This window comes from Astatotilapia calliptera, chromosome 16 (genome assembly GCF_964374335.1).
Source record: "Astatotilapia calliptera chromosome 16, fAstCal68.1, whole genome shotgun sequence".
Taxonomy (NCBI): Eukaryota; Metazoa; Chordata; class Actinopteri; order Cichliformes; family Cichlidae; genus Astatotilapia; species Astatotilapia calliptera.
In genome coordinates, this window is record NC_137437.1 from 27,364,512 (window position 1) to 27,391,904 (window position 27,393).

Consider the following 27,393-nt stretch of genomic DNA (forward strand, 5'->3'; position numbering starts at 1 on the left):
ACATTAGTCACATTATATTTTTAGTCACCTGTTAATAACTGTTATATATTTATATAAATCTTTGCGTATACTAACCTTGATTTGCTTGATCTTTATGTTGGGTGTCCAATCTGAGAAGACAGTTTGTTCCAGCAATAGCATAGCCATTCATCTCAGTGCTCACACCTCAGAGCACCATGAATTATCCTCCAAGCTCTATTTATGTTTGAGGATTCAAAAAAGATTTCATGGATCACTGGCAGGAGATCAGAGAGGCAGTTTTATGAATCACAGAACCACAATCCTATTGAACACAGTGCAGTTATTGCAGGCATTGTTTGGCTACTTGAAACTGATTCTGTATTGTGCCGCTGACATTCTGAGCTTCTCCTTACAACAATAGTTGCTTTGATGAAAGATCCTACGAAATCTTGATTGTATTGCAAACCAGGATTTGTGACGTTGTGGGGCATCCTGGTTTAAGTTGAACTGGAGATGTAGATTTGGTGTGTTTATGGGTATGGATGAGTCCCATATCCCACTGTGCTGCTGGAAGTTGAGGTTGTCATTTTCAAGTCTGACGTGGGAATATTTTAATCCTTTTTTTTTTTCCTTTAGCCTGCTTCCTTAGTGAGATTCTTAGATGCTTGATCATGACCTAGTTTAAAAATGTATGTCAACTGAAGAAAACTATAAGCTGTGTTTCTGATTGACCTTATGTCTCTAGCTCAAGTTGAATCTTCTTGACTGAGACCAAGAAATGTTACATTTCGTCAGGTAAAAATCTTTCTGATTTGAGGTTATTTTGAAAACATTTCTCTGTTGCCAAAAGTTATAAGGCTATAGGGTAGAAAGAGCTAATTTTCCCTAAAGTAATCAGATAGTGGATGTGGTCAAGAGATATGTAACTGCACATTGCTTAATGCTTAAAATAATAATGACACATCTGAAAGGTTTTGACTAAACCTGATTAACTTTTTAAATGATTTTTGGCACATTCTATCATATTAAACAAATCCACAAGGCTGTAATAACAAGTAGGGGGGAAAAGCTCAGCTAAATGATCTTCCCATTGTGTTTTAAACTCTCCGTTCCTGTTCAATTTGTACATCTGCTTTTACATTTTGTCAACAATATCTATCCATTTCATAGCTGGATAGTGTAGGCATATTCACAGTAATTACATGTACATGCAATTTCACGGCAGAAGCCAACTACAAATCAGTTTGAACTCCTCTGGGTTGTTCAGTAAAGTGGTGCAACATGCTTGGCCCTTTGTAGAGGAATGTATTTCCATTATTTGGCAAGAGATTCGGTGAATTTAAAGATGATGCAACTTAGCAATTCATAATATCTTTTACAAAGGTTACGCTCTTATTAACGCATTTTGACTTATTAAATTATTTAATCAGATAATGAATGCAAGCACAAACAGATACAAGCTTCCATCCTTCTTCCATCTTAACATCTTGTTAAACCATTGCAGACGTATTCATTAAATGAAATGAAAAAGTAAAGGTCATTTTGAAGTTGCCTTGCCAATCATAATACAATGATCTTTATAAAACAACTTGGGTATTTTCATTCTTCTGGTATAGTATCAAAGCAATGCTGTACTGATGTGTCATTTTTGCTTGTTGTTACACTGAAAATGCTTTATTTTGCTTAGTATTCTGTTTCTGTCCTTTATGCTCTCAAAATGGAGGGAAAAAACAACTGGCCTTTCTTAGAGTAGAATTGGTGTACCACTTCCTAAATCCTAATCCCGATCAGGTTGAGTGGAGTTTCTTTTGATTTCTTTTGATTGTGTGTGTGTGTGTGTGTATATATATATATATATAGCTGCTTCCACATAACCAAAACATAAAACCATGCATTGAAGGTAGTAATAAAGTATCGTACAGCTTTCAGCTATGTGGTTATGTTGTATACTTTCAACATTTGACATTTTTTCTAGTTAAAAAATAATCTAATTTATTATGCATCTTTAAAATAATGTTTTATACCAACACTTTCAAGACTGTGATTGCACAAATCTTACTTTGCAATACCACAATACCCTGAGTTCAGCATGGCACCATTTATGAAGATGTCACTTGTTCTTTTCTGCCCTTAAAATGCACACTAGTGCTGATGTAAGGCCTCCTTATTGTATGCTTGGCTCAACAAGCTGCTAGGTTTAGCAGTTTTATTCACTGTCATTTTCCCTAAGCTAGACCTAAGCCATCATTTCTCTGTGTCAAAGCACTTTTGAATTGAATTACAGAAATTCCTTATCCCTTACCCAGTTTTATACACAGAATAAAAGGCTGACAGCTGCCTGTCAAACCAAGTGCTTTGCACATTGTGACTAGTACAAGATTGAAGAGGTCTGGAATACAGAAAGCCACTTTTGAACTCTATCCATGTTTTTTTATTAGTTTTTTTTTTGTCATGAATCTTTCTGAAAAGATAAGACGCAACACTGCACTTCTAGCTCTGGTCTGTACATTGACTTATTTCAATATATTTTTCTAAGATGGAGAGAGGCAAAACTGTTCATATTAAAATAGCTGGATGTTGCATTATATAGGCCGCTACCTCTGCAAAATCATGGCAGTCCATTTCTTCTCACTCTGCGCTCAAACCTTTGCCCTCTCTACCTCTGCAAGAAAGCTTGGTCATATTTGCTCACAAGTTCTTCTCATCATTGCCAAGTCTGAAACTTTAGTACTAGGTTTAGTAACTTTACAGACCCCCAGTGGCTTCCTGGATCAACCTTAACCATGCATTCTGTAAAACATTGCACAACCCCACAAAACTCCAGCTGCTGGCACTCTTCTCTGCTCCTACTCTGCTTTTTGACCGGTAGCAGCACATTCAGCTGAACTGTGAATGACCTTTCTCTTTAGGCATCATTGTATATTCAAATATACTCAAAATCACAACACAACATCTTTAATTATTTGCGAACTGATTTTGTCAAATAATATCAGGTTAGGAAAAAAACAGTGACCACCTGGTAGGAAATTGACTGGATCTGATGGGCGAGAAATATATTAGACTGGAAACATCATATAAGGAAAAATGAGAACAGCTTTACGGGACTTCTTGGAAAATATATGTACATGAGCACAGAGAGTAAAAGAGGCGAACACAAGGCTGACACCAGCTGACACTAGGCAAAATGCAAGTATGATGCAATAGCGTCATGGACATGCTAGTGCCTGATGCCATTCAAGCATGCTTTTGCAGTTTTTTATTTAACTTCTAAAACATGGAGTGAGGGTCAAGGTTATTATCGTTAACGAAAACTAACAAAATAACGAAAACTAGAAGTGAAAAAACATTTTCGTTAATGGAAATAAAAATAAAAACAAAAAAAGGAAAACTAACTAAAACTGTAATGAGTGTTCACAAAACTAACTAAAATTAACTGAATTTATAGAAAAAATGTGTTTAGTTTTCATTGATGTGTGCGTGTCATACAATAGTCAAGGGTGAAAATGAAGTTTAGTTTCCAGATTTTTTTCTTGCCGTCTCATTATGCCAGCAGGTGGCAAGTACGTTAGTCGAGTCGTCTGTGTCGCTGCTCCGTCCACATGCGCCTCACATGCCAAATAAGCCCAAGCTGAACTCAATTTAAGAAAGAAACAAAAAAAAAACCTTTATAACTGTTAATTTGTGAAAATGTAAAGAGCCTCAGCTGTGGGAAAGTACAAATGAGAACTGCACGAGGCCATTTGGAGATTACATCTTCTGTCACTTTTTGCAGCGCTTCTTCATCAGATCATGGAGTAAACATAACAGAAAAATCAGTCAGACTTTATCATGGTAGCTGTGTGTCAGACCTAATTAGATCACTGCGTTTTTAGCCTTAAAGCTATTTTGCTAATGACAATATCAAAAAACAATGTCATGGTAACAGTCGATGAGGTCAGTTACAGAGCAGATGTAGTTTGTGGGTACACCGTGTTCGGTCAGGACAAGCTAAAATTTATTAATATACATAAATTTAAATCATATTACAGAAAGAGTGTTGTCTTTTGTGAGATATTATTTTGAGTGTTTCTAGAAATGTCATTATTCCTGAAAGACTATATTTTTCTACATTACAGCTCACATTTGGCATATTGTAAAAATAAAGTCTGGGAAAACTGTTAGACTGGAACAAAAGGCTGGAGTCGCTCTGCAGCTGCAGCGGCAAAGAAACTGCAGGAGGCCACAGCTCTATGTTGGTCATAAACTGAATACTGTCTTCAAAGTTGCGCAACTCCTTCATACACCAAAAAAAGCATGTGCACATTTGCCTTTGGGCACTTTCTTTAGCTCAGCATGCATATCTAAGACTTTTGCTAACCAAGCCAAATGACTTCCTGTAGCCTCTGCGCACACTTGAGAATGATAAGACTGAAGAAACATATGGTTCCTTTAGAAAGCTTGTGTATCCATAGTTTAAACTGTTTTTCTCTACGAGTAGTTAACTGTGGGATGTTTTTTGGAAACGTGTGTGACAAAAAAGGAAATTGTATTAGTTTGTACTAGAATTAATAGCAGTATAAATGCTTTATTAAAGCTTTTTTGTATGCACCATTGACTTAAAAAATGAATAATTGTGTTCAGTTTGATAAGTGTGTTTGTGGCTGCAGACATGAAAGTTTATATTGTTTATGCGACTTCAATTCATCTGGCTTTAATTACTATTTATTTCCTTGGTTTAAGTGAGGGTATGATAAGTGTGGTCATCTTATTTGTTGTCTAGTTAATCAGCTACAATCGTGAAGAAGAACGTTTTCATGGATGATGCATGGACTGTATTTTCTACTGCTGCAAAATACTTAACTATATAAAGCATGATTTATAGCTGGGTTAGACTTAAAAGCTTGATGCAGTTCATCCAGGATGATGTAATGATGTTGCATTAAAAGAAACACTGATATTTCAACACAGTAGTAGAAGTGATATTATGTTATTATTTACTTTTATCTTTTATATAATTAAATTTTTACAAAGGTAATTTACTTTTGCTTGAATGCAATTTTCCAGCACATTTTGTGGACCAATTAGTCAATTGCATTTCGTGGTTGTTTGTATCAGTTGTATTAGAATTCCACAAGTCCTAATACCAGTTCTAATTCTAAAATTGATTTAATCACTTTTGAAAGTAGTTTTTTTTTCAATTACATTGATTTATTTAATCACGATCTTTTGCCCAGTGTTAACAAAGACACAAAATCTTATGTTTTCACAGACTGAATGATAAAAAACTGTTAAAAGTATGAGCAGTATCTAACTACCTTATAGGAAATCGCCTAAAAAAAAAGTTGAAACAGCAAATGCGAATGTTATTTTTGCAACAGGTCATAGAGTGTGCATACATTCACAGTCACAGATATGCACAATCTGTGTTGTATGCATTGTTTTGTGCTTTCAAGTGCTGGAACAAAGTTTGGCCTGGTTTTCTGTTTCACTTTCACGTTGACGTTATCTTTGAAACTGTACACGGCGCTGTTCAAAATAGTCATAATAAAATTATTTATAAACATAATCCAGAACGAGATAGAATAGATGCATGAGATAACTGACACTAATCACAAACATAAACAATTTAAACATTTGTGTGCGAAAGTATATTTTAAAATGTGTAAATTGTAACGTCTATTGATTTTGAAGAATGCTTAAAGTCTTGAAGCAACAACTGCAAAAACATGATCACAATCACACTCCACTTACTCTTGCAAATGAGATTCGGCTATAGCGAACGCTAAAGTGTGCTTAGGGAGCACAGTAGCCAATCATGTACGAGGGAGAGTTATTCAATGTACACTTTGCAGCCATTACAATCATCTCTGATTATTGTGCATTCTTGTGCAAGTCTACAGCGGGTGAATACAACTCTATCGAACAGCCTCCCACTCGGCAAAGAGCTTCATTGTTATTGCCAAAACAAAGTAGGCACTTATTTCGTTTCATGCTATACCCAACATAAACACCCAAGGAGTGAGTGACAAATTGCCTCTCAAGTCTATGCTTATCAGCCTTGTGTGGCACTAACACTTGCGAGCGACATCAGTTATCCTAATGGTGAGCTGATAGCACTGGCTTTTTTCCAGTGGACATGGCTGCCTGTCAGATCTGAGTCAAACATTTGAAAATAATAGCTTTCTTTTGTTCAGCTACCTGACATTGTGCATGTGGCACCACATTTTACACATCTATTCCTTTCTAGGATTTCTCTGTATTACTTTGAATCTTTTCTTTGTTGGCCTGTAGATAAAAATCAGATGTGTAGGTGCTTAAGCTGAATTTTATGTAGCAATTAAAATTAAGAAATCAGCGAGGGGAAATGCAGCAGCTGTCTCATGGCCAGAGTTCTTCCCTTATATCCAGACTCACAAAGAAAACTGGATCAATATAAGGTTAAGGTTTAATCCCTGGAACACCCGCCAATCAATACAGGAAGTCAGCCATTTGAGTGCCTTTCTTCTGTGTGGAACCATAATTCCCAGTAAGAGACACTGGGCCAGCCTCCCCATCTTCTGCCCTCCTCTTTTCCATCCATGGCTGCGCTTTGATAATCCATACAGCTACAGGCTCAGCATGCTGTCTCTCAAGCAGTCTTTATCTATTGTCCTGAGCCCTTATCTCTTGGCACAGTACTCGTGCCACCTTAAAGCACAAAATGTCAACTTGTTCCCCCTCACATCCCTAAATGTGAACTTTGAGTTCTGACGCAGTTGAGCTTATAGACGAAACTTCAAAAACTGTGAGTGTTTGAGTGGTTGTGTCTGCGTGCGTGGAACTGCGCTCACCTAACGACTTTATGTTGTTGAAGATTTACTTTACTTGTGTTTGATGGCAGAGAAATTTGAATATGTTGTGCTCTTGGGCAGGTGCTTTAATGTTTTTTAAAAAACATGAGAAATTAGCTCTGAACGTTTCTAAATGGCAAAACCCATATAATGTGTGTTTTTATTAAGTGTGAAATCATCGTCTTTGTTTCAGTCCCACCCGCAGTTTTGGAGTGATGCACATGACGGCATTAATAAACACAATAATTCATTGCATAAAAATGATCTCATTGTTTCAAATATGTAAATGGCACAGTGTGAGGAAAAAAACATAGTGACGTGTGACTGGGTTATTAGCGCTGTCGTCAGTGTTGATGGGTTTGGAAAGGTCAGTGAACAAAGTGAACATAATGTTCTGACATTTAGATCTGAGAGGGGGAAAGATAATAATAATGTTTTTGATGACTTAAAATACAAAAATTATCCCTTTATACAGGAGCTAAATCCTTGTCTTAGGCTCTGTTTAGGTACTGATACTAATTCCTATTTTTTGTAGTCTTACAGATCTTATTTTGAGCATTTGTAATCTATTTGTCCTTTGACTTGTTCCCAATGACTTATTATGACAGTCTTAAAAATCTTGACTCTGAAAATATCAAATTCAAAGATGAATTTAAAAGCTAAGTTCACCTGCAGTGGAGCAGCTTTCTTCTTTAGCTGATTGCAGGATGTACTGAGCATATGACAGAGTATTGTTTGATATATTCATAGACACTAAAACCAGCAAAGCTTGTTTTTTTTTTTGTTTTTTTTGTTAACTGTTACCACTGATTTAATTTTTGCAAAGAAAATCAAGTCCTGTGTCAAACTAGAATGCTACATTTTCGGTTTCCTCTTTCACACAGCGTGCAACCTCTTCTTTCCTCAACACGCTGGAACATTTTGACATTTTTTTACACCACCCCAGATTACCACTTACAAAAAAGAACAGACTTCCCATCATCACCACTTATCACAAGAAGCAGGCTTTTAATTTCACCCATGGTTCCCCTCTTCTCCACATTTTTCCCCTCTGTATAATTGACTTTTTACAGGTTTCAACCATCTCTGGACATCTTCTGCAGGCTAGGCAGGTATCAGCTCCTCCTCTACCTTTACTACATACATACACTTGGACACACACAAACACACACTTGGACACACGCAGATAAATGCACACAGCTCTCAGTACATTAACAGTTATTTTCCAGGGTAACATTCGTGGCTTCAGGGTCCAGGTGTCTCTGCAGCTGCTGACCCATGTTATCAGCCAACCTCAGCAACCAGGCCTCCTCGAAATTAATCCTGACGCCGTCACGCTACTTCTCTTGCTCACACTGATGGCTCCCTTTCTGTGCGACAATCCCCTCCGGATCCTAAGCAGTCGGGACTCAGACACACTCACCTGCATACCCTAGTCCCACGAGATGTGCCTATCAATTGAAAAGGGGAGATGGAGTGACCAGGATTACAGCCACGGCTGAGATAATTATAAGCTTTTTTTAATGAAGGGGCGGTGGAGGCTGGGAGGCCAGGTGGAACAGCTGCACAAAACAAATCCGATTATCCAGGAACCGTTTTTTCCTCTTTCAGCTTCAGCATCTATCGCTGCCTTTTGTAGAATATTTCCCTGATCTGCTTCAAACATTTCACACATTGGCTTTTAGAGTTTCTGTTTCTGCACCAAATCCTTATTTATTTGTGCATTTTTTTTGCCCTGTTTTGCACATACTGTCAGCACCTTTAACTTGATTGAGAATGACCTACCTGTAACATGAACCAAATCATAGTTGCCATGCATGAGCGATACCCTCTCAGTAAAGTGTAAATTAACCTTGACAAAAAAATCTCATGCAGCCTTATTCACTTAAAAAAAAAGAAGCAAGTGTTACTTGTGTTATTCAAGTGCGTCAGAAATCCACAGAGGAAGAATAACAAAAACGAGCCTTCCTCCAAAAATAAACGCATAAAGACAGACACGTATTTTATTTCTCTCCTTCCTAAAACAAGTGACACTGCTCATCTGAAAATGTAATTTACACAAGTGGAGGTATCAGTAGTCAGTATGAAAGTTATGTGTGACACTTTTTATGGCAATATCAGTTGTAGGAGAGGTGCGAAATGCAGAAAACGGGTTTAATTTATTTAGACATAAAAGTGCACAAAACCTGATGTAGTTTCACATGTAATGGTTTAAAACCACTTCAGGAGGCCATGTGGACTCCTGAAATGGGAAAGTACAGTGACCAAGCTTGTAATTTAAAACATGTGTTGGTAGGAGTCTCTTCCAAGCGTCATTTGAATGAATAAGTCTTTAGGTTAGTCCAAGCAAAAAGCACTAAAATCCCAAACAAGAGGCAAACTACTTGAGGCAGCTTCTTGAAAACATCCATTAATATATCTCTTATAGAAAGACCCTTGATCAAGGCGAAAATGATTTGGAGAGATGAGCACAGATTCACCAGTGACAGGCTGCACCTGCAACAGACCCCAGGCGTCCTCACTCTTAGAAGCCTGCTTCATAAATGCAATTATTAGACAACTGTTCATAGTAACATGTGAAGAAACGACAGCTTGAGAAATCAGGTTTTTCACATGTTTATTTGTTACCCAATTAAATTAAATTAATATAGCACCAATTCACTGCAACAGTCACCTCAGTCCATCCACCAGGGTGGTATCACCGTTGTATATGAATGAAGTCAGCTGTAATTTGGTGCTTCCTCTTTTTTCTTCTCCCATGCGGTGTCCCCCTTCTGTCATCCTCACGGAAACCCTGAAGTAAAACCCTGACATGCTTCAAAAAGATACTAAAATAAAAAACAAACCTTCATACTGTACATACATACTTCACACCTGTACAATTAGTATTAACTTCTAGCTCTTGGTAAAACTTGCAAATTCCAAACAAACTTCACTGCAACTCTGTTCGCTCTTTTAAAATGCAACTATAAAAACTTATCAGTGTTGTAGATGTTATGAAGATCATCACGACGTAGAACAGGGAGGTCTTGCAGTACAATGGCGCACTTGTCTGTGAAATCTGGCTTGCAGAACTAAGCAATGAACAAATGGATTACAACATCATGAAACATTCAATAGCACAAAAAACTTCCAAAAACAGTAAAAGAGCCATCTTGTTTGAGCTAACAACTACTGCCTGGAGAAAGGAAAACTCATAGGTTTATTGTAATCAGCAGTAACGAACAAAACTGCTCATAAAATAATGTAAATTTTCAACAATTTAAAATAGCAATTTAAGTTTTACATGAGTTTATACTCACAATCTGCAGGATTTAGGCTCTTAACTTAAATGTTGTTATTGGGCCATTTCATCCACATCCTAATTTACTTACAATATTACAGAAATAGTTTCAGCCATGCAAGTTCAATATAATAATGGGAGAACAATCTGTGGAGTGAAGTCAGGCTCTTATAGAAACAGTCATGTTCTATACAAATTATACTTAAAATAATTGTCAGATATGATCCTAATCTCTTGACTCGTCTGTGGAGAATTTACATTACAATGCACCATGAATGCGCTTTAGGTGGCGAACTTCAAACAGGCCATTGGGTTTCTAGCTCTCCACATCTGTCCACAATACACAATTATATTTGAAGTTAACGAAGCAATCCCAAATTTGCTGCTCTTCTTCTCCTCCATCTGTTTGGCAGATTCAGCACAGTTTAATGCAGTTTCCTTTCTCCCCATGAAACAATGTCATTGTTTCCTTTGTTGTCACTCAATTTGTTTAACATTGCTCCACAACAATGAGTAAACTGCAACTCAATACAAGCTAGTATATTCTTCATTTCCAAACAAAGGTAAGTAATGTATGTAAGCCACGAAAGCTACTGGAATTAACAGTGTACAGTGAGGCAACTTAAGCTCTTTACAGTGTTTTTGAGGGAGACTTATCTTATTCTTATCAAAAATGTTCGCATCAGTAAAAGGGAAAAAGCTCATTATTTTGCAGCTTTGTTCTGGTTGTGCTAATTTGACATTGTCGAGGTCCTTTTTCATGTCTGCGATGAAATATTTATGGTGTGAAGAAAATATTCTGTAAGAATTATCTGGCTATCAACACAATGCTCTGTGGCTTTGTGTTAGGCATTACATCAATTGGAATAATTTTTTTTTCTAAAGGCCATTGATTCACTTTGAACAAGGAAATCTGTGAACAATTAAAAGGTGTATGAATATCTACCGGTGAAATTTAACAGGTTTTACATGCCTAAAACCACTTTGATGCCCAAAGGTGTCCTTTTACCTTCAGCAGTAGAATACATCAGACAGTTTTCCAAATGAATTTCTGTCAATTTTTTTTGGATGAACATTAGAGGCACAGTAATTATTATTTTGATTTTGATCAGTATAGCAGAGGAGTTTGTATGTTCAGACAGCTGTGGGCTACAGCTTTGCCTAGTTTAATTGTTCCTTTCATCAGATACAGAAATATAGAAACATTGATGAACTAAAATCTTCACATTAAGGCTCAATTTAAAAATAGACTTCACCAAACACCAAAACTCCCCCTAAAATACTTCCCCAAACAAAACAAGACTGGCAAAAAGATATCCTCTCTGTATGAGAGTATGTCTGATGTCCTATTACATGTGACATAACTCATTTGATTAAGAGATTCTCTGCAGCTTGTGCATATTTAAATATCACATGGAGCATTTTTTGTCTGATCACATTTACTTTGTCATTTATCTTCCAGGCATTCACTGAATTTCCAGCCCAGCTCAAAGTAATTTTTTTTAAATAACCATACAGAAACTGAGAAAAACAATCAACACATTGTGATAAAAAAAGACCCGAAAAATCAACGAATAGATCAGAATTAAGATGGGTGGTATTGTATAGCTCATCTTTATTTGGTGACACTTATGGGCGTGGCTTATTTATATATGTATTTTTTCTCCTGTTATCAGTACTGTGACCCCCGTTGGCTGGCTTAACTGGCCATACCACTGCATCTATAGCTCATGGAGGCAGGGAAAAAGAGCCATAGTAAGTTTGGTGCCACAGTGATAAACATGCAGCTGATTGAGTTCACAACCCTGGCTTCAGGAGCAGCTGCTTGGGCTGCCAGACTGTTTGAGGTGCTGGCAGAATTGAGATACCTCTCTCTTTCAGATACTGCCACATACAACATCTTAACAGTCTGGGACTGAATTCATGTACGCATTGCATAATATACTGTCTGTTTTAGTGAGGTGATTAGTGACTCTGCAGTGCAGCTGTCTCTGATGTTTGTCTGCCAAGGTACCGAGCTGGGAACTGGTTTATGATATGGTGAAAAGCTTGGGTCTGTGGATGCTGCCAAGCCTGTTCATTAAATGCGGAGCTTCTTTTGAGATGCAGAATTTAATTTATTCAATGTTTGGATTAAAGTCTTATCTCTAAAATGTAACAGCAACTAGAAATCATTTAGCAGATGGCAATACACAAGGAATGGCCAAGTTCAGTGTATCAGCTGATGTTTTTGGAGCACACATTAGACATTTATTTTGTTTTATATATATCTGTCCTAAGTTTATATTGGCAAAATATCAAGGTCTTGACTTCCACCAGTGAGGCAGGTAGCTGAGGAGGGATTCCAGTTTTACAGTTTTTATAGTAATAGTACATTTACAGTATTAATAGTACTTATTAGCAGTTTTTGGAAAAGCTATGAAAGACGATAGAAATCATTACTTTTTCTTTCTATTCTCTTTTTTATTGAGTTTTTGTGAACCTCTGCAAACAACAAAACCACCAGAATACTGTACAAGGGATGGACATTTTAGACAACCTTAATGTCATTTACAGACCTCAATTTCAAGAAACACACTTGCACACATTGCAGAGCAAACATTCTGCCTTGTCAAGAGAGCTTTTAGCTGTGGGACTGGAGTATAGTGCCAAGCCAGGCGAGGTAAGCTCCTGAAGGGGGGTGAAAAGCATAAGGCAGGTTTAAGGTTGGAGGCAATTGTTGTCAGGAGAGAGGATGGCAAACACTTCTGCCTTTGAGCTTAACTTAAAGGTAGAAGATGTTAAGCAGAGAAAGCTGAAGAGACTGCACTGACCCAGTGTCAAATAGATGTGGTGGCTTAGAGTAATACATAATCTAGAGTTTGAACTACTACACTTATTTAAGCTAAAGCAGATACTAATTTATTTTAATCACCCAGTTTAATTACTCTTTGTAATTGCTAAATGTGAAATGAGGTAATCAGAATTCATTCATGTGTGATGTAAATGTGTATATTAAATTAGATGCCATTCTGTCAAAATGTTGATGAGATATTTCAATGAAACACTAAATTTTCACCCCACTGTGGTGCTAGATAAGGAGTCACCAAGATTAATCACCTGAGGACTCTGCATCAAGTTTGTGGGAGGTGTTTGGGCAGACTAATTGTTATTTTTCAGTCTGGACTAAAGTGGTGGAATCACTGGTTAACAGACTGGCAGTGACATCCCTTAAGCTGCATTGGCAAAAACAAAAGTGGTCGATTTAAAGCTCCCAGGATTGTACGAAGTGCCGTATTGTCCATCTTAAGGTTACTGCTGTGATTTAAAGCACACAAAAATACTTATTTCATTATCAACTAAAGGCAGAAATTCACAAGCGGTAAGAAAATGTCGCACATGCACCTTGACTCTAATAAACAACAGACTGAATAAAAAATGAATGAACTGTGTGTACATACTTGAAATTGAAATGTTTGCAATTGATTTTTCTCTGTCTACCAGGAGTACCTTTCTTCCACCCTATTTGTTGGCTTTTATTAAGTTAGTTGCCCGCTGGAGGAGGAGTGCAGCTGCAGAGACAAGCTCATTTGAGCCACAATGGAATGGCAGGGCAAAGCACTTAAAGGCCTTGGGAAATCAGGTCATTATGAGCCGTGGTTTTCAGGAGTATGACCAGAAAGGTCAATAAGAGAGCATGGAAGCACTGAGACAAAGTCAGAAGGCGTTAATAGGACTCAATTTCCATCTGGGTGAGCTCTCAAGAAGATCTTGGCTAGAGGGTTGACAGGTTGTCATTGAATATTATGGGAAGCAACTTCAACTCCTCAATTGTCATTGTCTTACATGCCCCCTGGAGACTGAGGGATAGACAAATAATCACTGCAAACCTTGCAGATTTATGCAAAATTTGTCGACAGCAAACTCACCTGCTGCTATAATGCACAACTTGCCCTTCGCCTTTTTAACAGCAGTACGTCTGAAAACTGGAAACATAATAATCCTTTTTTCTTATGCACAGAAACTTTCTCGGGGATCTTTGCACTGAGATGAAGAGTAGAGCGAATAAGAAAGAACAGATGAGTGGATTATAAATCACAGCAAAGTCCTACCTCTGGACCAGTATTTGCTGATCGTGTGTAAAAAAAGACATTGCATTCATGTCATGCATCTCTGTAGAGCTTCCCTGCATTTTCACACTGTTATTCATTACTTCTTGCCTTTTGCAGCTCACTAGCTATCAACTGTGTATCATGTGAAACATAAATAATAAAATGTCATTGCATGAGGCGTCAGATTTTTGCACTGTAGTTGAAAGATGTGAACATCATTGCCTCTTTTTTTCCTTGTCTGTTTTTGTCTTCCTCAGATTCCTTACAGTAGCTCGGGCTCCCTTGTGCCAACCAGAGTAGGAACATCAGTGGGTGAGTGCTTGACAGAGCCAGCACCGGGGAGTTAATACCAGTCACTGCTGGAGGTGTGACACAGTCCCAGCCCACAACACATTGATTCACACAGGATTAAGCCACTGCATGATGCTTCAGGTTGAAGGCCTGGTGCAGGTGATTTACTCTCCCCGTCAAACTTAACATCTTTGGACCATCCTCTGCCCTGTTCCTGCTTTCGGTGGGACTACTAAAAAAAAGCATCTGCTACTGTAACAACCAGATCACCGAAAGGGATGACTGGCAGTCATCTTGCTCAGGTACATTTTACATCATGTGCATGGTGTCCAATTAAGAGTGCAGCTGTTTATGAATTTAGTTATCTAAATGTGCGTTTTCTTTATTTTAAGGGTGGAAAAAATATTTTTTTCAGAATTTATGATCAGATTGAGACTAATGCTCAACTGTCAAGATGCTGACTCCCAAGATTCCATCAAAATTGAACTGAATTCCACTCATTTTGAGCTATATATCTGTGCTCTTTTGTTTTACAGCTGCAATGAAAATACAAAAGAAGCTAAACATTCTGGAAATGACAAACACGTTTTATATAATGAGCTGTCACCATCCATTCAGGCAGCATAATAGTGGCACTGTCTTTGTTACTGTTCTAAATAGACTAAAACTCCTGGTGTCAAAGGAATTAAAGAATCAAATGTAGTGCAATACTCTTTAAATACCAATCTATACAGAAACAGAAGAAACCGACTGCTAAAATAAGCCTCGGATCAAAGGAATACAAAAAAATGTGTTGTGCATTTGTGATTCTTTCAATGCTGTCATGGTCATTCCTGCCAAGGAAAACATCTGCAAAAATCAGCTCCTTTGGATGTAGATGGATTTCTGTTTTCATATTGCCAACCCCAATCAAAAACAATTACATGCGCTACAATGTGGAAAAAATACTCGCAGCTGTGTTAACCTGAATCCACTTGATGCAACACACAAAGAATGGCGCAGCGATATAGATGGGAGTTTAAGCTTAGAATCTGAAGCGGGAATGAGCTGGTTGGCTACATAATTATGTGGAAATCCAGAGAAGAGGGTGGCATCTCTGGTAAACAGACTGGGATCAAATGCCTTTGTTTTCACTCCAGACAGAACAGGGTGTTTGGCTTATTTAAAGAGAGGCTGGAGGATCGCATGGTGATTGTTCAGAGCCTTGGCATACCAAATTAGCTTTTGCCATTCATTTGGAAACATCTAATCAAACATTAATTATTGTGACCACCTGTGAAAGGGAGGGGTGTAGAGTGTTGCTCATCTGCTCCCTTATGCTAGCTGCAGGGTTTTTCTCGCTGAATTCAATGAGTGAGCCCCAAACAAGGACCACAGGAGACAGAGGAGCAGATTGCATTCCATCAGATCGTGGAGTATCTAATAAGACTCACACCAGCATCTGAGCCATGCTGCTGTTTGCCAGGTTTTCTACGGCCACTGAGAGCCTAGCATGATTCCTTTGACCCAGATATTTAGCAGCTTAAGAGCTTTTCTTTTTTAAGATTTTCAGGATAGCCTGTATTACTCACCCATTCTGAGATGCGCTGGCTGGATGAGCACAATTGCTGCTGAATCTCGCAAAGATATCTTACAATAGAGTAATCTCGATTGTCTACCTTTTTGTACTTTGAAAAACAAAACTGGCATGCCTTGGGGTCATGCTTGTTTCCATTGCTTGTTTGTGTTCAAGACCATGTTTTCCAATCAGTTGTGACATGGTCTGTCAGCCCAAGAAGAGTGCTGCTTGTCCTGTGCATAGTCAAATAAGAGTGGCTGGAGGGTGCGTGTAATATAGGTGCAGTCAGGTATGGCTTCCAGAGCAGTGCAGCCCAAGAGAATGGCTAGTAATCAGCAACCAGAGGTATCTAATTGGCATATGGCTATGTGAGTGCCAGACTGGTCTGCTCACTCATCCAAGTAGAATACATCTTCTAGCCATCAAAAAATGTGAGACAAAGGCAGTTCTAATAAAAATTGTGAATACATTATCTTCAGAGTGGATGAGTTATTTAAAGGAGAAAGTGGAAGAGATGGAGAGGGAGACAGAGCGGGAGTGAAAAAGAGCACTCGCTGTTCTTTGCCTGACAGAACCCCATGAGGCAAATTGGTATTGAGAATAGATACAAACAATAGTTATGTGTTGAATTGCCAAACCCTTGGGCCTGAAGCCCTCCAACACACACAAAAAAGAGCAAACCATTTTGACTATAGAATAACACATCAAAGCCAGAGGAGAATTGGACAGTCCATCAAAAACTGTGCATCTGGCAGCCCACTTCTGGGCACCAAGCCATCTCCATCCAAGCATTTCTTTCTCATTAAACAAATTTTACCCCCACCAAAACATAGCTAAAGCAGCAAAGTCAAAATCTAATTTCCCTGAATGAAATCAAGCAAAAATAATTCAGCTGCCAGCGCTTTCACAGGCACGCCATGTGTAAATAATCTTAAATCTCAAATGGCTGCTGCCTCTCAGAAGTTAATCTACCATTAGATACTCTCTATGATACTTACTATCGTATACTATCGGGACAAAATGTAGAAAAGCCTCTCTGTTGTATTGATGTGGAATGTCAAAAGAAAAATTAAAAACTTGTCCTGTACAGAATCAGTAGATTAGAAAATGCTTACCACAGTCGCACAGATTACATCTAATTCATGACAGATGTGACTTTGAAATAAAATAAACTCTCAGTGATGTTAGTATTGGATGTGTGGATCACCAGCTTAATACCTCGGCTTGCATAAACATAAAATGTTTTGCTATTCTTTATGTGCTGCAAATTCCCACGGTGCCTAAATCAGCTGTATTTGATATTAAGACCAATTTTTTGCTAAACCTATGCAGCAGAAATTGCTTTTGTCTCATGTTTTATGATTACAGAATGTCAAAAAACTGCAGGGGAGCTCAGTGGGACGATAAGTCAATAATAACAAATCTCTCAATACCCAAGTGCCACAGTGTAGCAAAAATTGTTTTTGGAAAATGAATCACTGCAGTCATGAACACCAGTCTTTCAAAGCATAAGGTGTTACAGATTTAATTTCATATTCATTAATTTTGCTGTTGGTGCAACACAATTAGAGGCCTAGTGAATCCAGGACTAATCCTTAACACTCCTAGGACACGAATCACAGTAGCAGGAGATAGGAATAAATGAGCTGCAATAAAAAGGTACTAATACCCTGTATTACTCCAAGCTTAGAGCCTCGCCTTCCATCAGTGCTTGTTTCCACACCTCCTTTGGGACGCTGAGATACTCTTGCCACTCTGTCTAATTATTTTTGATCTATGTAGGTGGAGAAGAAGCCATAGTATCCCACAACTATCAACTACAACAGCAAAGCTGTTTTACAAGTCAAATCTTATCCATCCGGCACTATGATCCATGTGTGAAAAAGTCTGATGGACTTGGAAAGTGACACCTAATATTACATTTCTGGGCTGGAGGATTCAGTGGGAAGGTGGCCAAGGTTTCTGATCATATTTATGAATGAGCTGATGATGAATTTCATTTTCCTCCCACAGGAGTAAGAGAGGAAGCAATGGGCTGGACTATGACTCTAAAAGATGACTTTGGGGTCATTGCCTGGACACGGCAAGCTGGGAGCTACCTAAGCCTCTTCCTCCTCTTGTCTCTCTTTTCCATATCTGTCCGTTTAGACAACGTGTATCCTAGAGACCACCATTTTTCATGGAAAGCAGGTAAAATATTTATTCTATCTTATTACAAGTGCATTAATAAAGGTCCTGTTTTGACTTATATTTAAATTAAGATATGCAATCCACCTGCTTGCATGTAAAACAACATAATTTTGTTCTTAATGGTAATTTAAAAAGTCAAATCTCTTTGAACCTGTTGAGGATCATGGCGATAAGATACGCAGCACGTGGAAGCACACATTTGCACACATGCATTTTCAGTGAAACCAGTTTTGTGGGGAAAATATTCCTTCTTTTTTTGACACACATTGGACTGCAGTTGGACATCATCAAGCCTTCAGGCTCAAGTGCCTGGGGTGAAGAGAATAATAATGCTTTTTTTTTTTTTTTTTTTTTCTTGTAGAGTATTCACTCACAGCCCCAAAATGACAAGGACAGCTACAGTTGTTACAGCAGAGTGGCATGGTTATTAAGATATTGAGGCATATGAAATAGTCTTCCTGGCATGCTTAGTGAATTTATGGCCCCAGTTATATATAGTACACATTGTTGTAATGGAAAACATGCTGCGTATTGAGCTGTACAAATCCCTTATTCAAACACATTCACATGCACTCACACCTAAAATGTGTTTTACATCTCCTGTGTGTTATTTATGCATCCATTTGGTAATTTCCATGCAAATTATTAACATTTTTGTAAATTAATCACCTTTTGGAAACCTGTAATGTAAGCTGATGTCATTCTTTTTTAACAAGAATTTTGAGGCAAACTCAGAATTCATCCTTTGTTCGCTTCACCAATTCAATTGAAAATGCATTTGCAAAGCAGCTTGAGGAGGAAAATTTGGCCTTCCCACACAAAAGCCCCACTTGCTGTGCGATTAGCACTTTCATTTCTCACTCTGTGGTTGGGTAATGACACTGCCCAAGTGATAAAGAGATTGATTAATTTCACTTGAAAGAGCTTATGTTCAAAACGGATGTAACCGGAACACCAAGTGTGAGGATTTGACATCCTTTCAGAGCTAAGATGGCTTATAAGTTGTTTCTTAAATGGAAATGAAAATCAATTTACAAAGAAGAAAGGGAATCTCAAACTTAACATACCTCACCTCTGAATAAATCCTCCTAATGTCTGTTTGACTGCAGGAAAACTGTTCGTCTCAAACTGCTGTTATCACAATGCTTTGATTTGAACTGCAGAACGACACAAACTCGAGTCGCACAAACACAGATTGAACACTTACTGTATTCGCATTGTATTGTGCTGATGAATGTCATTGATGTGAGCCACATATTTGTCTTAATGTCGGCAGCGGCTCCAAGCTTAATGTCTTAACTCAGACTATTAGGTTCATGTTGGCAAATATTGACAGGAACCATTTGAATACTTAATTTAGCTGACAGGCAAATCTTTTTCTTTAGGAATTGTCATTGTAGCAAAGATCTGTTCTCAATTAGTACAGCCACCCTTTTGTATGTCTGGCGTGTCTATCTAGGCCAGCAGCATTGTGGGGTAAGTCTTTTGTGTGAGCCAGTTCCCAGAGCTGTGGCTAAGCTGCGAGTCTCAGGCTGAAACAGGGAGCTGGAGCTATTTAAGCTTGACCTTCATCAGTGTCTTGAAGAACAAAATAGAACAGTGAGACACTGCTGCTAATGGCATTATTATTTCACCCTTAAAATAAATTGCTAAAAGAAATTCCCTTTAACATCTATAGATAACTTTCCTGGCAGTCAGTGCCACATTTCCAGGGTCATAGTCCTGTTTGCATCAGAATGCAGATATCGTGAGTGGAGCATTTTAAGTAGGATTTATTTAAGCATCTGCTTTTAAACATGCCACTGTGCTCATCCGGTGTCAGCTTTAGTCTACTGCAGTAAGTAAGGGCTTCTTTTCCAAGTTTTCAGTTGTCATCACTGAGATTAACGTAACTGTTCCAAAGAGGGTCTAAGGTTTTGGGATTTAGCTCTCAAAATGTATTTGTCTTTTTTTTTATAGTAAAGAAACAAGAAAACAGTCTTCCTGGGTATGTGTTAGCGTTCATCCCAAATGATTTCTATTATACATCAAAGCTTGTTTATTTTCTTTCTAAAAAACAAAAATAAAACGACACCCTCATTTAAGTTTTCATTTTCCTTCTTTGACTTGAGGACCAAGCTAGTTCAGGAAATTGATATGTCTTTAAATCCCAGAAGAAGAAGACAACATTGGTATTCTGGGGCGATCGTGGCTCAAGAGTTGGGAGTTCGCCTTGTAATTGGAAGGTTGCCGGTTCGAACCCCGGCTTGGACAGTCTCGGTCGTTGTGTCCTTGGGCGAGACACTTCACCCGTTGCCTACTGGTGGTGGTCAGAGGGCCCGGTGGCGCCAGTGTCCGGCAGCCTCGCCTCTGCCAGTGCGCCCCAGGGTGGCTGTGGCTACAATGTAGCTTGCCATCACCAGTGTGTGAATGTGTGTGTGAATGGGTGGATGACTGGTTGTGTAAAGCGCTTTGGGATCCTTAGGGACTAGAAAAGCGCTATACAAATATAGGCCATTTACCATTCTGATGTATTTTAACAGTACACTGGAGACTGCATTTTCTATTTTTTAACTAATATTATTTCCCTATTTACACCTCTTAGTTCTTCCTCCTTTTTTTATTACACAAAATATTATTTTATTATATTGTTGGCTGGAGTCTGCTGAAAAACTCCAGGATGTAATCTACTCTTCATCTAAATTATGTGGGAACCTTCAGCAGGAAGATTCAGCTGAAGGGCAATGATTTTCAAAAGATTGAGAAATCAATAAAGGTTTTCCTTAATGAGAGATATCTCAGCCGCTCCTGGATTATTTAAAGGACTTACGGGGCTGAAGCCCCAGGATCCAGTCTGTAAATCATCTTAAATTGGTTCAGCTTAAAAGCGTAAGAGTCCCTGCTGCTTTAAAAATGTGACTTAATTGAACTTGGGTAGAATAATTTTTTAAAAAACAATGTGAGCTAACGGAACTTGGAGAATCACGTTAAAGAAACCTAAGAGATTCAGTTGGCATTGTTTTCAAATGTCTGTTTTCTTCAAGCTCCCAAAAAACAAAGGATGATGGGTCAAAAGACTTTAAAAGAAGAAAAGTTCTAAAGTTGTGTAAGAATAACAAATCCAAACTCCTCCAAAAACAGCACAGATGTATTTAAAATTCAACTTGAAATCAACAGTACATAATCACCTTAGTTGATCCCACTTAATTCCCGTATAAATATAGGGACCCGATGGATTTGCTGACGAGCTATGGTTAAAACAATCATTACAGCGCTGCATATGTGAGATGTTTGACTGTAAGAAAAAATAAACTCTATATGTGCTTTGATACAGTCAGGCAACATTTACATTTCATTTCAGGGTCTGAGTGTATTTATTTGCAATTTCACCACACTGTTGCACCATCAAAGCTGAAATCAAACATCACTGCTGCACAGAGCTTCTGTTGTTTCTCAAAAATAAGCTCAAAGGAGGCAGTGTGCAAGGATCAAATCTTTGGGGATTCACTTTTAACCAAATGGCACTGAATAATTTACAGAGGTCTTTTTTTGATTTACCGTGGCAAAGAAAAAAAACACACACACACATTAGGCAAATGTATTTTGAAGCAGTTAACATCAGTTGATAAGATGTTGCAATTCAACAGTATCAGGTTACACTCAGTTGCAGTAGTTTTCTTTTGCAGACACAAACAAATCAACCTGTTAGTTATTACTTCTATAGTCAGTCCTATGGCGTGTAGGTGTCACGGCTGCCGAGGCGAGCCGTGTGGAGTTAGAAGAAGGACCCAAGATGCAGGCAGTGGATGAGATGCTGGTGAGTTTATTTACACAGTGGTGAGAAGGCAAAACAGGCAAGAGGGAAGACAAAACTAAAGACCTGAACTGGGAAAGCTAAATGACAAACCTGAGATGAAACAAAAAGGGAAGAGAGGCAGAGAGCCGAGCAGGACACCAAGGAACACAGACTGACGCGGCGTTACACAGACGAACCAGCAACAGGCAGGAGAACACACAGGGCTTAAATACACACACCAGTAATCAGGGGATGAGAGACAGGAGGGCAACACAGCTGGGAGGAATCTGGGCTGACGGGACAGGGGAAACGTAAACTGATCACACTCACATACGACACGGACCTTCACAATAAAACAGGAAATTCAGACACATGGAACCAGACAAGACATTGAACTAAACAGACAGATTCACAAACAGATGGGGAGACACCATAGACAGACAGATACAGACGCAGACTCAGAGGCAGATCGAAAATAACACAGAACTTAAACAATCATCATCTAGAAAATGATAACAAACTAAAAGCGCTGGGTCACCGACCCAGGACCATGACAGTAGGTAGTTAAATTGTTTTCCTTTTTTTTACTGGGCATCAAAAGTTGGCCTGATAAGGGGGACATTCAAGAGTGCATCATAAATATGCACAGTAATTATTATGCGCAGTACTAGCTAGAGATGTGCTCATTTGAAGTTTTGTAAGTAGCAACAGGGAATAACACAAGCAGTAGATACTCTGGTGTGACCAGTAGCACTGATTCAAAAGGACCTTGACAAAGAAGATAAGTTGAAAATGACAAATTACGTGCTCAAAAGGAAAAAAGAAAAGCTTTTTGGAAATCAGAGAATCTATTCACAAGCACCCACTGTAACCTGATTACTCACAGAAGATGAATCCAAATAGTCCACAACCCATTTGGAGTGCATGATTTCAGCCATTCCACCTTGAACACACAGTTATTTATACTTCAAAATATCTAGATACATCTATGAAAGCCGTTATTGTATTTCATCTAGGTATGCTGCTAGGCTCCAGTATTCTGTGACGGTTTTGGGGTTTTAGCCTTGCTAAGTAGCTCAAAAAAGATGTTTTTCAAAAATGGGATCAAAACTGGAAATGTCACTCTCACATTAAACATTAATAAACACACAATAGCACAGACTAACCATCCTAAGAAAAGGCAGGATGCTGCTTTTAGCATAAGGCAATTTAACCCCCTTCAAATGAATATTAGAGAGACTGATAACAACATGAAAAAAACCTCACTTCTAAGCAATATTGATCTTTTTCTACCACACTAATTTGTTTTAGGGTGGAAAAAGCATTATAGGAGGCTGCTGAACTGAAAGCTCCAACAGGAGGTCGAGTGTAGTAGCCAACACCAGGCAATCTTATATGTTTGCAAACAACAAAGCAAAACCACTCACCCATTAGTGCATTATCCATGCTACATAAATATCATGTTGCGCTTATTACTCACAAATGATCAGCTTCACTACCAAAGCTGACAGGGATGTAATTAGATTTTATGTATTTCTAATCAGCATTAGAAATAATAATGGTCATTTGTTCCCTAAAACCTAAAATCGTGGCTCATCTGGAGGAGGTCAAGTCTCTTTTGCAAACACAGCTTCCTAATTCAATAAAACAGATCATTTCCCCGCGAGTCAAGTGATAACATGAGTTAGTAATGCTGTTAAATTACACTTGTTTTTTTCAGCTAAACAATAAGAGTTGAAGGACTGCTCTCAAACAAAATTATATGAAGTTGAAAATATATAATGCATACTTTTACCAACACCATGTTATACAAACTTTTATTTTACGTTGGCTCCTTTGTTGTTTAATACTGTTGTTAATTATGTCACAAATGACTCTGCACCTGACGAGCAGCCAATCCACAGTACACTGAACTCCTGTGGGTGGATGGCAGACCCATTAGCACTTTTAGGTTATGCCTGACTGGGTCCAATGTGTTAAAGCTACCAGACCTGGATCTAGAGTGACAACCTGGTAACCCTGTCCCAGGCCCATGCCACTTGATCGCTTGATCTCCATGTCGGCATAGAGGTCAATGAATCTTATTCTGTTTCTTCACCCAAGACCACTTAACCCCACCAGTGACAAACATAAACATACAACCCACTCCATCATGACAAGTTGTCAATTTCTGGAGAAGAGTTAAGTGGTTTGGGCATCTGAAGAGTATGCCTCCGTGATGCCCCCTAGGCAAGGTGTTTCAGGCGTGTGGTACTGGGAGAAGGCCCTGGGGCCGACCCAGGACACACTCTGGAGATTATATTTCTTGGCTGGCTTGGAAATGCCTCATTGACCTCCCAGATGAACAGGGAGGGCAGAGGGGTGATTTTCTGCTAAGAGAATTCTCTGCTGCCCCGATGAACCAAACCTGGATAAGTGTCAGAACATGGATGGATGGATGGATGAGGTCACCCAGCACTCCCAGTACTGGCACCAAGCCTGGATAAATGGCCTGTGGCAAACCCTTGGAAAATAAGGGAGCAGTCTCACTTGCAGAAAACTGCTCGTCAATTAACTGACTTGAACAAAACAATCAAAAATGAACAAGTGGCAGAATTTACAATAAAAAAAATATTGTCAACAACACTGTAAGTGACAGCTCAATTATTTATGAATCATGAATTCAAACCATGAAGAAGGAGATTTTTGTAGTGTAGTAACAAGTGCTGTAGAGCTCCCTGTAGAGACAGACCCTTATCAATACACAATTAGAAACAGATTGGTGTTTGAAGAGTGTTAACTCCTAAATTCATGTGCCGATCACGTTTCTTAATAAATAGACTAAATGACTGAAGTAAACTCTGAGCATAATTTTAAATCAAGAGATTTCATGTCGGAAGTCGTGTTTATGCGCTTCCAAACTGAAAACCCAAAATGACAGTTATTGCAAGTTATATATTTTTATTATGTTGATGACAAACAGTTAAATTTGCTCCACTATATTTCAATACAAAGTCTCAAAGTGTACACGCAGATCTTTCTCCTTAATCCAGCCGACATCATTCCCATAAAAGCCAAATCAGTAAAATGGGCAAGAGGTAACTTTTAATTCAGTGAGTGAATTCAGAGACAATCCTGGTAGTCTAGTCTCTTTGTGATAAACTGAATGGATTCACTTCATTATATTTATTTATTATTTTATTAACCTTCATTTAACCAGGAAGATCCCACTGAGATTAAAAATCTCTTTTTCACGGGAGACCTGGCAAGATAGGCAGCAGCAAGTGTCTCACAGTTACAGAAATGGCTCAATTAAACAAAGGCAGCAACAACACACATGCAAAAAAAAAAAAATTAAAAAAAAATAAAACATAAAATAAAATTCAGTAAAATTCAATAAAGTTCAAATAAAAATAAAAAAATCACTTTGGCAGCATCAAACTGAGGAAAAACCATTTTCATCATCTTTCACCATGAATTTTAACAGGATTTAACAAAGCTACTTGTCCACACTCTGTTATTTAATGGCTTCCTCCTCGCTCGATGTATAATGCATTAGTTTGTGTCATAGCAGTAAATATGTGTGAATCAATGGTTTCTTTTGACTCATCAAGTTGTTTAAAAATAATTATTACGTGTTTTCATTTTAAGTAATATGGTATCTGTAGAGTGTTGTAATATAGAGACTAAGCACAGTCTGTTTACAAATCCACAGTTATTTCTCAGATCCAGCAGGGATAGGATTTTGTGCTTTTGTTTATGGATTACATACAGATATTCATTATTTACTCTCATTTTGTTTGTTCTAAACAATCTAAAGGGAAGATACAAATGTGTCAGAGATGGCAGGTTTCCTAAAAGTTTAATATGTTTTTAGAAAATACGCTCACAGAACTCATTTATTTTAATGCAATCATAACAAACACCACTGCCAGGTGATTTGTCCTGCGGGCTCTGGCGTTGTCAGCAGTTTGACAACAGCTGTGGATCCTTGTCACAGTGGGATTTCTTCTGCCGCAAATGAAGAGCTTTAAAAGTAAATAAGCTGTGATTCACACAGGGAAGAAAGCGGCTGGTGCTGCACAGCTCTGTGACAATGCAGTGATTTAACAAACTATTTTATTTTAAGTTTTAGATTACTCTTCTTTAGCGGCAAGCCACAGCGGTTATTTTTTGTTTTGTTTTGCTGCACAACAAGATCACACTGTTATTAAATGGGTCCCTCTCGAACTTAAAATTCCATCCATACAATTTTGCAGAAGAATAAAAATAGGGCGTTTGTGTTTAAATATTGTGTTGTCAGAAGTGTCTGTTATGCGCAAAATGTCCTTTGGTGGTGGTGCGTGATGTGCCTAGTTATGGCATTAGTTAGATGCAGCTGTCACTACCAATTTGTCATGTTCCCCCAAAAAGTAACATTGGTATGAAAAGATCTTTTTCTTTATCTTAACCAAACAGCAATTAAATTGCCTAATTTAGTAAACGCCTTTACCTTTCAAAGCCTAGCCAACAACCTTTTAGAGCCTAAACCTAACAAAGCAGATTTTAGGAGAACTTCAAAGAAAACTAGACAGAGATGTGGGGTGGGGGGCAAAAACAAATGCAACACAGAAACAGGCCTGAACTATGGGTTGTGGTAAATCAATTTCCTCTTATAAAACTATTTCAGTGAGAAAATGCAGGAAATAAGCTAAATCTTCTCAACCCTGATGAGAGGCAAAGTCATGCAGCACAGTCCTAGATAAAGACAATGTTAGCACCCCCAGAGATACTGACAGAGGTGGAGCAGAGTTAGCAAAACCAGGAGAAGTGAAAGAGGAATGCTCATCAGACGTACTAAAAGGTAGTGTGGCAGACAATAATGAATACAAAAAACATGGACTGTGGTCTGATGGCCTTGGAGAACAGAGACAAACCCATCATTAGCCAGACACTGAAACTGACAATGAGGAGATATTTACAGCATGGGGGAAATGGAAGTGACAACAAAATAGACCAGCACGAATAGCTCTTATGACATTGAGGAATGGAGGGAAAATATAAGAGAACATGCAGACCTTCCTTGCTAAATTTATGCATGAACTTAATTTCCTGTGGAAGGTACATAATCTGAGTGTTTTTCTCTGTTTGCCTTTGATAAAAACTCTTAAACTTTCAAAGTATTTCTCGTATTTTATTTGTGTGCTATTAATTATGCAGGTTGCCGGAACAATTCAGCAAATTGCTACAAGTATGTGCAGTGTGTTATTCCATTAAAAATTGAATTTCTTTTTTCTGCTTTCACACATGTCCCTTGGGTTGTGTAAGCCTAGTACACAAAGTCAGCCTGATTAGGACAAAGGGGAATAAAATGTAGCATTGACTATTGATCTGAATACACCCATTTTTTTTCTTCTTCTTCTTCTTTTTTTTTTTGTTAAACCACTCATTGTATTTTAAACATTGCCTTGGGTGTG

General features: G+C 38.2%; 1 protein-coding gene across 1 annotated transcript in view; it reads left to right on the forward strand.

The window, feature by feature from the left end:
* Nucleotides 1-27,393, forward strand: part of thsd7ba (thrombospondin, type I, domain containing 7Ba) — a 204,348-nt gene that overhangs the window by 29,481 nt on the left and 147,474 nt on the right. The window contains exons 2-3 of the mRNA XM_026145082.2: nt 14,402-14,737; nt 18,007-18,183. Coding sequence (XP_026000867.2) covers nt 18,024-18,183 — 160 coding nt within the window. The 5' untranslated portion in view covers nt 14,402-14,737; nt 18,007-18,023. The remainder of the gene's footprint in view (nt 1-14,401; nt 14,738-18,006; nt 18,184-27,393) is intronic.